The sequence below is a fragment of the Lagenorhynchus albirostris genome, chromosome 13, assembly GCF_949774975.1.
Source record: "Lagenorhynchus albirostris chromosome 13, mLagAlb1.1, whole genome shotgun sequence".
NCBI classification, from domain to species: Eukaryota; Metazoa; Chordata; class Mammalia; order Artiodactyla; family Delphinidae; genus Lagenorhynchus; species Lagenorhynchus albirostris.
The window spans coordinates 4,920,804-4,934,692 of NC_083107.1; the positions used below are offsets into that span (position 1 = coordinate 4,920,804).

Consider the following 13,889-nt stretch of genomic DNA (forward strand, 5'->3'; position numbering starts at 1 on the left):
TTCTTGATTTCACTTTCAGATTTTTCATCATTAGTGCATAGGAATGCCAGAGATTTCTGTGCATTAATTTTGTATCCTGCTACTTTACCAAATTCGTTGATTAGCTCTAGTAGTTTTCCGGTAGCATCTTTAGGGTTCTCTATGTATAGTATCATGTCATCTGCAAACAGTGACAGCGTTACTTCTTCTTTTCCGATTTGGATTCCTTTTATTTCCTTTTCTTCTCTGATTGCTGTGGCTAAAACTTCCAAAACTATGTGGAATAAGAGTGGTGAGAGTGGGCAACCTTGTCTTGTTCCTGATCTTAGTGGAAATGCTTTCAGTTTTTCACCATTGAGGATGATGTTGGCTGTGGGTTTGTCATATATGGCCTTTATTATGTTGAGGAAAGTTCCCTCTATGCCTACTTTCTGCAGGGTTTTTATCATAAATGGGTGTTGAATTTTGTGAAAAGCTTTCTCTGCATTTATTGAGATGATCATACGGTTTTTCTCCTTCAATTTGTTAATATGGTGTATCACGTTGATTGATTTGCGTATATTGAAGAATCCTTGCATTCCTGGAATAAACCCTACTTGATCATGGTGTATGATCCTTTTAATGTGCTGTTGGATTCTCTTTGCTAGTATTTTGTTGAGGATTTTTGCATCTATGTTCATCAGTGATATTGGCCTGTAGTTTTCTTTCCTTGTGACATCCTTGTCTGGTTTTGGTATCAGGGTGATGGTGGCCTCATAGAATGAGTTTGGGAGTGTTCCTCCCTCTGCTATATTTTGGAAGAGTTTGAGAAGGATAGGTGTTAGCTCTTCTCTAAATGTTTGATAGAATTCACCTGTGAAACCATCTGGTCCTGGGGTTTTGTTTGTTGGAAGATTTTTAATCAGTTTCAATTTCAGTGCTTGTGATTGGTCTGTTCATATTTTCTATTTCTTCCGGATTCAGTCTTGCCAGGTTGTGCATTTCTAAGAATTTGTCCATTTCTTCCAGGTTGTCCATTTTATTGGCATACAGTTGCTTGTAGTAATCTGTCATGATCTTTTGTATTTCTGCATTGTCAGTTGTTACTTCTCCTTTTTCATTTCTAATTCTATTCATTTGAGTCTTCTCCCTTTATTTCTTGATGAGTCTATCTAATGGTTTATCAATTTTGTTCATCTTCTCAAAGAACCAGCTTTTAGTTTTATTGATCTTTGCTATCATTTCCTTCATTTTTTTTCATTTATTTATGATCTGATTTTTATGATTTCTTTCCTTCTGCTAACTTTGGGGGTTTTTTGTTCTTCTTTCTCTAATTGCTCCAGGTGCAAGGTTAGGTTGGTTATTTGAAATGTTTCCTGTTTCTTAAGGTAGGATTGTATTGCTATAAACTTCCCTCTTAGAACTGCTTTTGCTGCATCCCATAGATTTTGGGTCGTCGTGTCTCCATTGTCATTTGTTTCTAGATATTTTTTAATTTCGTCTTTGATTTCTTCAGTGATCACTTCGTTATTAAGTAGTGTATTGTTTAGCCTCCATGTGTTTGTATTTTTTACGGACCTTTTCCCGTAATTGATATCTAGTCTCACAGTGTTGTTGTCGGAAAAGATACTTGATACAATTTCAATTTTCTTAAATTTACTGAGGCTTGATTTCTGACCCAAGATATGATCTATCCTGGAGAGTGTTCCATGAGCACTTGAGAAAAATGCGTATTCTGTTGTTTTTGGATGGAGTGTCCTATAAATATCAATTAAGTCCATCTTGTTTAATGTATCATTTAAAGCTTGTGTTTCCTTATTTATTTTCATTTTGGATCATCTGTCCATTGGTGAAAGTGGGGTGTTAATGTCCCGTACTATGAATATGTTACTGTTGATTTCCCCTTTTATGGCTGTTAGCATTTGCCTTATGTATTGAGGTGCTCCTATGTTGGGTGCATAAATATTTACAGTTGTTATATCTTCTTCTTGGATCGATGCCTTCATCATTATGTAGTGTCCTTCTTTGTCTCTTCTAATAGTCTTTATTTTAAAGTCTATTTTGTTTGATATGAGAATTGCTACTCCAGCTTTCTTTTGGTTTCCATTTGCATGAAATATCTTTTTCCATCCCCTCGCTTTCAGTCTGTATGTGTCTCTAGGTCTGAAGTGGGTCTCTTGTAGACAGCATAATATATGGGTCTTGTTTTTGTATCCATTCAGCCAATCTGTGTCTTTTGGTGGGAGCATTTAGTCCATTTATATTTAAGGTAATTATCGATATGTATGTTCCTGTTCCCATTTTCTTAATTGTTTTGGGTTCGTTATTGTAGGTCTTTTCCTTCTCTTGTGTTTCTTGTCTAGAGAAGTTCCTTTAGCAGTTGTTGTAAAGCTGGTTTGGTGGTGCTGAACTCTCTCAACTTTTGCTTGTCTGTAAAGGTTTTAATTTCTCCATCAAATCTGAATGAGATCTTTGCTGGGTAGAGTAATCTTGGTTGCAGGTTTTTCTTCTTCATCACTTTAAATATGTCCTGCCATTCCCTTCTGGCTTGCAGAGTTTCTGCTGAAAGATCAGCTGTTAACCTTATGGGGATTCCCTTGTGTGTTATTTGTTGTTTTTCCCTTGCTGCTTTTAATATGTTCTCTTTGTATTTAATTTTTGACAGTTTGATTAATATGTGTCTTGGCGTATTTCTCCTTGGATTTATCCTGTATGGGACTCTCTGTGCTTCCTGGATTTGATTAACTATTTCCTTTCCCATATTAGTGAGGTCTTCCACTATAATCTCTTCAAATATTTTCTCAGTCCCTTTCCTTTTCTCTTCTTCTTCTGTAACCCCTATAATTCGAATGTTGGTGCGTTTAATGTTGTCCCAGAGGTCTCTGAGACTGTCCTCAGTTCTTTTCATTCTTTTTTCTCTATTTTGCTCTGCAGTAGTTATTTCCACTATTTTATCTTCCAGGTCACTTATCTGTTCTTCTGCCTCAGTTATTTGCTATTGATCCCATATAGAGTATTTTTAATTTCATTCATTGTGTTGTTCATCATTGCTTGTTTCATCTTTAGTTCTTCTAGGTCCTTGTTAAATGTTTCTTGCATTTTGTCTATTCTATTTCCAAGATTTTGGATCATCTGTAGTATCATTATTCTGAATTTTTTTCAGGTAGACTGCCTATTTCCTCTTCCTTAGGTCTCGTGGGTTTTTATCTTGCTCCTTCATCTGCTGTGTGTTTCTCTGTCTTCTCATTTTGCTTAGCTTACTGTGTTTGGGGTCTCCTTTTTGCAGGCTGCAGGTTTGTAGTTCCCATTGTTTTTGGTGTCTGCCCCCAGTGGCTAAGGTTGGTTCAGTGGGTTGTGCAGGCTTCCTGGTGGAGGGGACTAGTGCCTGTGTTCTGGCGGATGAGGCTGGATCTTGTCTTTCTGGTGGGCAGGTCCACGTCTGGTGGTGTGTTTTGGGGTGTCTGTGGACTTATTATGATTTTGGGCAGCCTCTCTGCTAATGGGTGGGGTTGTGTTCCTGTCTTGCTAGTTGTTTGGCATAGGGTGTCCAGCACTGTAGCTTGCTGGTCGTTGAGTGAAGCTGGGTGTTGGTGTTGAGATGGAGATCTCTGGGAGATTTTTGCCATTTGATATGTGGAGCTGGGAGGCCTCTTGTGGACCAGTGTCTTGAAGTTGGCTCTCCCACCTCAGAGGCACAGCACTGACTCCTGGCTGCAGCACCAAGAGCCTTTCATCCACACGGCTCAGAATACAAGGGAGAAAAAGTAGAAAGAAAGGATTAGTAGAAGAAAGAAAGAAAGAAAGGAAGGGAGGGGGAGGGAGGGAGGGAAGGAAAAAAGAAAGAAAGAAGATAAAGTAAAATAAAATAAAGTAAGATAAAATATAATAAAGTTATTAAAATAAAAAAATAATTAAGAAAAAATAATTAAAAGCCAAAACAAAACAAAACAAAAAAACGGATGGGTAGAACCCTAGGACAAATGGTGGAAGCAAAGCTATACAGACAAAATCTCACACAGAAGCATACACCTACGCACTCACAAAAAGAGGAAAAGGGGAAAAAATCATAAATCTTGCTCTCAAAGTCCACCTCCTCAATTTGGGATGATTCATTGTCTGTTCATGTATTCCACAGATGCAGGTTACATCAAGTTGTTTGTGGAGCTTTAATCTGCTGCTTTTTGGCTGCTGGGAGAGATTTCCCTTTCTCTTCTTTGTTCTCACAGCTCCCAGGGGCTCAGCTTTGGATTTGGCCCCGCCTGTGCGTGTAGGTCGCCAGAGGGCATCTATTCTTCGCTCAGACAGGATGGGGTTAAAGGAGCCGCTGATTCGGGGGCTCTGGCTCACTCAGGCCGGGGGGGAGGGAGGGGCACGGAGTGCGGGGTGAGCCTGCTGTGGCAGAGGCTGGCGTGACATTGCACCAGCCTGAGGCATGCTGTGCGTTCTCCCGGGGGAGTTGTCCCTGGATCCCGGGACCCTGGCAGTGGCGGGCTGCACAGGCTCCCCGGAAGTGGGGTGTGGATAGTGACCTGTCCTCGCACACAGGCTTTTTGGTGGCGGCAGCAGCAGCCTTAGCGTCTCATGCCCGTCTCTGGGGACCGCGCTTTTAGCTGCGGCTCGCGCCCATCTCTGGAGCTCCTTTAAGCAGCGCTCTTAATCCCCTCTCCTCGCGCACCAGGAAACAAAGAGGGAAGAGAAAGTCTCTTGCCTCTTCGGCAGGTCCAGACTTTTCCCTGGACTCCCTCCCAGCTAGCTGTGGTGCACTAACCCCTTCAGACTCTGTTCACGCTGCCAACCCCAGTCCTCTCCCGGTGCTCCAAAGCCCAAGCCTCAGCTCCCAGCCCCGCCCGCCCCGGTGGGTGAGCAGACAAGCCTCTCGGGCTGGTGAGTGCTGGTCGGCCCTGATCCTCTGTGCGGGAATCTCTCCGCTTTGCCCTCCGCACCCCTGTGGCTGCGCTCTCCTCCGCGGCTCCAAAGCTTCCCCCTCCACCACCCGCAGTCTCCGCCCACGAAGGGGCTTCCTAGTGTGTGGAAACCTTTGCTCCTTCACAGCTCCCTCCCACTGGTGCAGGTTCCGTCCCTATCCTTTTGTCTCTGTTTATTCTTTTTTCTTTTGCCCTACCCAGGTACGTGGGGGCTTTCTTGCCTTTTGGGAGGTCTGAGGTCTTCTGCCAGCGTTCAGTAGTGTTCTGTAGGAGTTGTTCCACGTGTAGATGTATTTCTGGTGTATCTGTGGGGAGGAAGGTGATCTCCACCTGTTCCTCTTTGTATAGTCACTTTATGTGTAAGCTTAGGTTGTTGGAGACTTTTCTTGTTTCCTGAGGTAAGATTGTATTGCTATAAACTTCCCTCTTAGAACCGCTTTTGTTGCCTCCCAAAGATTTTGGATCAACACGTTTTTGTTTTTATTTGTTTCTAGCTTTTTCTGAGTTTTCTCTTTGATTTCTTCAGTGGTTCACTGGTTCTTCAGTAGAATATTATTTAGCCTCCACATGTTTGTGATTTTTGCAGTTTTTTTTTCTTGTAGTTGATTTCTAACCTCATAGTGTTGTGGTCAGAAATGATGCTTGATGTGATTTCAGTTTTTTTAAATTTACCAAGGCTTGCTTTGTGGCCCAACGTGTGATCTATCCTGGACGAGTTCCATGTGCACTTGAAAAGAATGTTTATTCTGCTGCTTTCAGATGGAATGCTCAATAATTATCAGTTAAGTCCATCTGGTCTACTGTGTCATTTAAGGCCTCAGTTTCCTTATTGATATTCAGTCTGGATGTTCCATCCATTGATGTAAGTGGGATGTTAAAGTCCCCCACTATTAGTGCCCTACAGTCAATTTCTCCTTTTATGTCTGGTAACATTTCCCTTATATATTAAGGTGCTCCTATGTTGGGTGCATATATATTTACAATTGTTAAATCCTCTTCTTGGATTGATCCCTTGATCATTATGTAGTGTCCTTCTTTGTCTCTTGTAACAGTCTTTTTTTTAAAGTCTATTTTGTCTGATATAAGTATTGCTACTCCAGCTTTCTTTTGATTCCCATTTGCTTGGAATACCTTTTTCTATCCCCTCACCTTCAGTCTGTATACATCTCTAGATCTTAAGTGGGTCTCTTGTAGGCAGTATAAATACAGGTCTTGTTTTTGTATCCAGTCAGCCAGTCTGTCTTTTGGTTGGAGCATTTAATCTGTTTACATTTAAGGTCATTATCAATATGTATTTTTATTGCCATTTTGTTAACTGTTTTGGATTTGTTTTTGTAAGTCTTATTTTTCCCTTCCTCTTTTGCTCTCTTGTGATTTGTTGATAATCTTTAGTGTTGTGTTTGGATTCCTTTTTCTTTTTTGTGTGTATATCTATTATAGATTTTGGGTTTGTGGTTACCATGAGTTTTCAGTATAGCAATCTCTGTATATACATGATTGTTTTAAGTTACTCACTTCTTAATTTTAAATGCATTTTATTTTCTTTAATTTTTATTGGAGTATAGTTGATTTACAATGTTGTGTTAGTTTCTGCTGTACAGCAGAGTGAATCAGTTATACATATACATATATCCACTCTTTTAGATTCTTTTCCCATATAGGTCATTACAGAGTACTGAGTAGAATTCCCTGTGCTATACAGTAGGTCCTCAATTGTTATCTATTTTATACATAGTAGTGTGTATCAAATGTATTTTAAATATCCAGCATTTGTCCTCTCCTCTCACATTTACTGTTTTTCATATCATATTTGTGTGTGGATGACTCCCTACCTTTACTGTTTGTTTGCCTTTACCAGGCAACTTTCCCATTTCATTAATTGTCTCATTTCTAGTTGTGGCCTTTTCTGCTTACAAAAGTTCCTTTAGCATTTTGTTGTAAAGCTGCTTTGGTGATGCTAAATTCTTTTAGCTTTTGCTTGTTTGTAAATCTTTTGATTTCTCTGTCAAATCTGAATGAGAACCTTGCTGGGTAGAGTATTTTTGTTGTAGGTTTTTCCCTTCCATCCCTTTCAGTATATTATGCTGTTCCTTTCTGGCATAGAATTTCTGCTGAAAAATTAGCTGAAGCCCTATGGGGATTCCTTTATATGTTACTTTGTTGCTGTTAATATTTTTCCTTTATCAATTTTTGTTCAATTGATTACTATGTGTCTTGGAGTGTTCCTCCTTTGGTTAATCCTGTATGGGACTCTCTCTGCTTCCTGGGCTTGGGTGACTGTTTCCTTTCCCAGGTTTGGAAGGTTTTTAGCTATTATCTCTTCAAATATTTTCTCAGGCCCTTTCTCTCTCTCCTCTTCTGGGACCTCTATAATGCAAATGTTGGTGCATTTGACCTTGTTCCAGAAGTCTCTTAGACTGTCCTCATTTCTTTTCATTTTTCTGTTCTGTGGCAGTGATTTCCACCCCTCTGTCTTCCAGCTCACTTACTGTTTTTCTGCCTCATTTATTCTGCTCTAGATTTCTTCTAGTGCATTTTTCATTTCAGTTTTTGTATTCTTCAGCTCTGGTTGTCTCTATACATTCTAACTCTTTGTTAAAAACTTCTTGTAGCTTCTCACTCTGTGCATCTGTTCTTTTCCCGTGTTCTTGGGTCATCTTTATGATCAGTACTCTGAACTACTTCTCATATCTCCACTTCACGTAGTTGTCCTTCTGGGGTTTTATCTTGTTCCTTCATCTGGAATATATTTCTCTGCCTTCTTATTTCATCTAAATTTGTTTGCATTTTTATGTATGTGGAAGGTTAGTTATGTTTCTCAAACTTGGAGAAGTGGACCTCTGTAGGGAATGTCCTATGTGTCCCATCAGTACACTCCCTTTCTTCACCCAAGGGCCAGGGATCATCTGGTCCCAGAGTAGGTTCTGACCTGTGCTTGGGGACTCATATCCACAGGCTGCAGGACTGTAGTTTTCTTGCATCTGTTGTCTGCCCCCTGGTGGGTGAGGCTCGTCTAGAGTCTTGTTCATGCTTCTGGGTGGGAGGGGCCAGTGTCTGCCCACTGGTGGGCAGAGCTGGGTCTTGGCCTTCTGGTGAAAATGTAAAAGTCTATACAATAGTTACCCTTATCAGTTTTTGGACTGGTAAAGGGTTAATAAGAAGACTCACATTTTAATCCATTTTAGGAGCAAGCAAACAGATGGAGTACAGCTGAGGCTACAAAGGGGAATCAGCCCTCATTGGTTAGCTAATGGTCTCTGACCTCCCCAGGCAGAGTGTCCTCACTCTCTATGGGACCTGGGAGTGTGCAGGTAAACTCAGGAGAGGACCGGCAAAGAAACAGATTTGAAGGAGAACGGTCAATACCAGGTTTTGACAATTTTATTGGAAAATAAATACAGTCCATTGATCAATGATAGGTGCTGTACATGAATCTGGCATCTTACTATATAAAAATATTTGGTATCTGCTACAGAATTATACAAACAAGTTTTTAAAAAACCCTTCATCATTAACCAGTACAAATATAATTTACAAAAAATATCATTGAAAAAATGGCTCAATACCCTTTCTTTCATTGCAAATAAAATAGAGGCAGAAGGGGGAAAATAAAAATTCTGCTAAGCCAGTTTTAACAACTGGAAATGAAACACTTCATTGCATTTGCAAACTTAAACAGTTAGGCTGACCAGAACAAACAAAAAATTTACCATCAGATAGCGCAGTAAAATCTAATTAATGGGGAAGGCCTGAAAGGAAAGAGGGTAGAGGAAACCTTAAAAGAGATTTTCAAAAATTAAATAAGATAATCTGCGGACATTTTTAAACAATAAAGCACTACACAAATCTGTTATATGTGCAAATTACTTCTGAAGGCACCTCTGACAAAGAGACACACCCACACCTCTCCTGCAGAGAGCAGGGCTCCTTAGCTGGAGACAGAACAGACTTCCCATAAAGTGACAGCCAACAATAAGTACAATCAGACTGAGAAAAAGAGAGCAAGTGCCTTAGGGCAGTTTCTTGGGGAGATCTCTTGGAGGAAGTGACTTGGAGTAAATTTTGAGTTTCAGTAAAATTCTGGTCAGCTGGAGAAAATGTGAGGAGACAGGAAGGAGAGGCAGAGATGGAGGGGCACTGGGGGCAGGTATGAAGGTGCACAACTTGGGATTCGCAGAGCAGGACCAAGAGGGGTCCAGCTGTGTTGGGGTGGTGAGATGCTAAGTGGGAGAACATGGGCTTTAGCTCCTGAACCAGGAGGAGCCGGTGGAAGTATTCTAGTAAGGACAGGATGAGATCACAGCAGCATTGTGGGAAAGATGGTTCATCTGGGGCCGTGTGTGTATGACAGAGTATAAGGAGGAGGTGACTTGGAAGTTGTCCTTCCAAAGAAGGTACGAGTCAAGTAAAATGCAGAAGAATAAGGTGGAACCGAATGGTCATTCCAGGGGGAAGGCATTAAGAGGTGGATCAATTCTTTGCAACTCTTGCTCTGGAAATTCTCTCTTTCCTGCAGAAAGCTAAGGTTATTGCAAACCCTTCTAATACTGGAGCATTCCTTTGTTCACTGAAATGACAGTTTTAAAGGTCTGTGAAGTAAAATTCCATCTTTGCAAAGTGACTGCCAGCCGTCAAGGGGTATGGGGAAATGCAAGGCAAATGGAAAGTTCTCCAAGAATGTGTCTAATTTCCCTGGGAAGTACGGGTCTCACTGTGCCTGCAGCAATGTCCAAGAGAACCGCTCGAGGACCAGTGACCCTGCTGTCCCCATACTGGGCCACAGCCCTGCCCTCAGACTGTGGGTGACTTCCTAAAGCTGTCTATAGAAGGGATTTCCTGCACGTTCATTGTTCATTCCTCTTGTTTGCCACCTCAGTGCCTTTTCTCAGCAGTTCAAACATTCAGACAGGGCATCTGCTGCCTTGTTAAAGGACTTCCCAAGCCCTCTGCTCTGAGTTGCCCTGGCCACAGGGCAACTGTCACCACTTACTGCTCCCTTAACAATCCAATTCTAGGTGACCTCAGGGATAAGGGACTACACAGGTGTGTGGTATGACTGTACAAGTCAGTGAGGCCCAGCCCCGCCTGCAATGCCTGAAGACAGGAATCACCAAGGAACTCTTGACCAAGCTTCTCTGCTACCCCAGGGGCACGTGGACCTCCAGTGGCCGTTTCTCCTTAGAGTCCAGCTGAGTGGCCGGGGACAGCAGCTTGTGCTTGGCTGAAGGCGGCTGCCGCTGGACCGGCATGTGGTACCTGACCTTCTTCCAGAACCTCGAGTTCGTAGTCTGCGACCCTTCTCTAATGTCCCCTGACCAGCGTATGGCCCCCTGTTTCTGCTTAATGAATTTAATGGATTCTGGCATTTTCTCATAGTCTGGGATTTTCTCTAGCTCCAGCAGGACAACTTTAATTCCTTCCTGAATGAGAGCGTTGTACATGGCTATCTGCTCTTCAGATGAATTCCCCAGCCAGCAGAATCCTGATATTTCTCGGGCCAAAATGATAATCAGTCTTCTGCTTTTCTTTATGGTTTCATTAGCAACCTCCACAATGCCTGAAAAACACGAAGCACAGCAAGTAAACTTTCAACTTACAATCATTCCCTCCAGAACCAAAACCCCTCAAGGTTCTTCCCACCCCATGGCCTATGTCTCCTAATGCTCTTTTCTCCTTGCCTTACCTAAGATTGAAGGAGTTTCTCATTTTATAGAATAGATCAAAAACTGACCCACAAAAGGTGAGCAGGGGTCAGAGTACTTTAAGTAGAAATTTATAAACTTTCTTGTTAAACCCCTGGATCTATATCACTCCTATTTTACCATCAGCTGTAAAGTAACTACTGGATCTAACTAGTTAAGTTTTCCAAAATGAAATAAAACTTAGTTAATTGTTACCCCAAAAGAATATGAGAAAAGTAAACACTTTGCATTTAATATGAAAGTCGTCATCATGCACCACTTAAGAGGCTCTTAAAATTGTCAAATATGTACACCCAGAAAGAGGGAACCCAAGTTTAGTAATTAAATTAGTTTTACAAGACTATTATTTTTTCCACTGCATACATACTTTCCCCAACATAGTCATCTCGGCCACTGATGAAGAGCTTATATCCACACTGTTTTTCCAAGACCTCAGGTAAGACTTTAAACACAAAAATATCTGAGTTAGAGGTGGACCCTTCCCCAGGGGTCTTTGGACATAGTATGTATGCATCATACGTCTTTCCATCTGAAGCTAAAGAGAAAATTCAATATATTTAGAACCAAAAGAAAAAAAAATGAGATTTGGTAAAGTCAGTATCGCAAACATGCATTTCATAGTGAATTATTAATTTTGTGTGCAATGGTATGAAGCAACAACACCAAAAGTATAATGCCTTTTTAAAGTGTTCATCTTCTTACAAGTTTACATTTATTCTGTTTTACTACAAAGTTCTTCTTATATTATTCGATGGTCCCCTCATATGCAAACATTCTTTACCCCTCAGTATGGAACTACCCTTATCTCACTGTTCTCATCTTCCCCAAACGTCTAAGCCCTGAATGCTATCCATTCTTCCTTTTATATATTAGTGTAGTATTAGTTTTCTGTGAGGTTTAAACAAAAGAGAGGGTGCTTCCCTGATGCATGAAAATTACATCATTTCTTCCATTTGATGGCAAATCATGGGGTGATCTGTGTTCTACCCAGCACAGAGCAAGTCCTCAACCACAGCTTCTGAATAACTGGATTTATCAGCAGATGCTCTAAATGCCTGTTTATCCCACCATTATGAACACCAGAGCAGTAACTTAAAAAATAATACTATTCAGTCTATTTGGTTAAGAAACTATAATTATGTATAATTATGTTATTTTGTATATGCCACATTTCATTTTAAAATTTAAATAAAACCCCTCTTAGTTAGCTTTTACATCTCTTAACTATCCCAACAAGAAAATACTGCATAGAATACAAAATTGTACCTTTTTTGGGGAGAAAATCATAGAAAGAATCTCTGTACCAAAGCACAATGTCAACCTTGAAGACTTTATAGATGAAAACAGAGCATGTAATTACCAATGTTAACATGACAAATATACCAATTGTGGGCGTCTGGAAGTCAGGGACTACAGCAGAAAAGAGGGGAAAAAATATTAGAACCCAAAGAATTTAAAAATTGAGCATAGCAAATTAAACATTATCATCCCAGAGAAACCATATTTGGGATTGGCCTGTAATCCCAGATCCCAGACAGTATTAACCCATTCATTATCATCTTTTATTAATGAGTACTAATGTACAAAGGCATTGAGAATGGATACTGTATAAAACTAAGGTGCATTGTATTAGATCTTCACATAAGTCGTATGAAATAACATAGAAAAAATACCAAAGACCATAGGATAGAGCATTCCATAGGACTATGAGTAAAGTCAGAGTCACTCAAGAACCTACAAAAGTTCTACAAAAGTAGGAGAGTCAGGTGGAGCAAGCTGAAGACAGGAGGAAAGGAGAAAAGGGTTTAGGGATGCCAGACAGTGTTTCACACTTCCACATCCTCCCAGCTTCACATGCTAGTTATGCATCTGATGACTGCAGAGGAGTTCATGTGGAGAGGTAAGGGAGAGGAGAGGAGAGAAAGGAGGAGCCTTCTAAATGTCAAGGGCCAAGGAGGCATCCAGAAAGCTCTGTTATTTTGCTTCTCCAATTTCAGTCATTGATCCATCTGCAGTTGAACTGGCTATGAAGTGGAACTCAAGATAGATCAATATCCGATTGGCCCAACTGATAGTTCACATTTACAGTCTTAATTACTGTAGCTTTGTACAAGATCATGATAGCTGAAGCGTAAATCTTTGCGATTTGTTGTTTTTATTCAAGACCACCTTGACTTGTCTTGGCCCTTTACATTTCCAATATGACCTTTAGGATAAACGTGCCCACAACAACATGCCCACACAAATGCCCACCCACACCTGTACAAATATTGCTGAGATTTTGATTGGAATTGTTTTGAATCTGTAGATTAATTTGAAGGGAACTAACATATTTATAATACTGAGTATTTCAGTCTTTCAATCCATGGATATTGTATATCCCTCCATCTATTAGGTCTTTAATTTATCTCGATAATGTATTTTTAGTTTGTATCACAGATTTTGAACAGCTGTTGCTGGATTTATTCCTATATACTGAATATTTGATAGTTTTTGATGCTACTATAAATGTTATTTTTTAAACTTAATTTCTATTTGTTGTTGGTATTTGCAGAAATACATAGAAATACTATATATAAACATATACACTAGTGATCATGTTAAATTCATTTAGCTGTTAATTCTAATAGTTTGTCCATAGGTTCTTTTAGATTTTCTTCCATGTACACATTCATAAATACCGTATTTTAATTCAACTACAAATTATCTTAAAATATTTCACAAACACTTTAAGATTTTTTTATTGGAGTATAGCTGACTTATAATGTCATGTTAGTTTCAGGTGTACAGCAAAGTGATTCAGTTATATATACAAATAAAATATATAATTCAGTTAGATGTGTGTATATATATATATTCTTTTTCAGATTTTTCCCCTTATAGGTTATTACAAAATATTGAGTATAGTTCTCTGTGCTATACAGTATGTTCTTGTTGGTTATCTATTTTATATATATTAGTATATATATGTTAATCCCCAACTCCTAATTTATCCCCCCCCTCCCCTTCCAACTTTGGGAACCATAAGTTTGTTTGCTATGTCTGTGTGTCTATTTCTGTTCTGTAAACAAGTTCATTTGTATCTTTTTTTTTTTTTTAGATTCCACATACAAGCGATAACATATTTGTCTTTCTCTGTTTGGTCTACTTCACTTAGTATGATAATCTCTAGGTCTATCCATGTTGATACAAATGGAATTATTCTATTTATGGCAGAGTAACATTTTATCGCAAATATATACCACATCTTCTTTATCCATTCATCTGCTGATAGACATTTAGGTTGCTTCCATTGTTAAATAGT

At 39.8% G+C, this 13,889-nt stretch overlaps 1 protein-coding gene across 3 annotated transcripts in view; it reads right to left on the reverse strand.

Annotated features, from left to right (window-relative positions):
• Positions 1 to 8,248: 8,248 nt before the first annotated feature.
• The window catches only part of IL1R1 (interleukin 1 receptor type 1), an 88,832-nt gene continuing 83,191 nt past the window's right edge, over positions 8,249 to 13,889 (reverse strand). For all 3 annotated transcript variants that reach the window (XM_060169406.1, XM_060169404.1, XM_060169405.1), the window contains 3 exons: positions 11,852 to 11,995; positions 10,953 to 11,120; positions 8,249 to 10,440 (listed from right to left, as the gene is read on the reverse strand). In XM_060169406.1, coding sequence (XP_060025389.1) covers positions 10,022 to 10,440; positions 10,953 to 11,120; positions 11,852 to 11,995 — 731 coding nt within the window. In that variant the 3' untranslated portion in view covers positions 8,249 to 10,021. The remainder of the gene's footprint in view (positions 10,441 to 10,952; positions 11,121 to 11,851; positions 11,996 to 13,889) is intronic.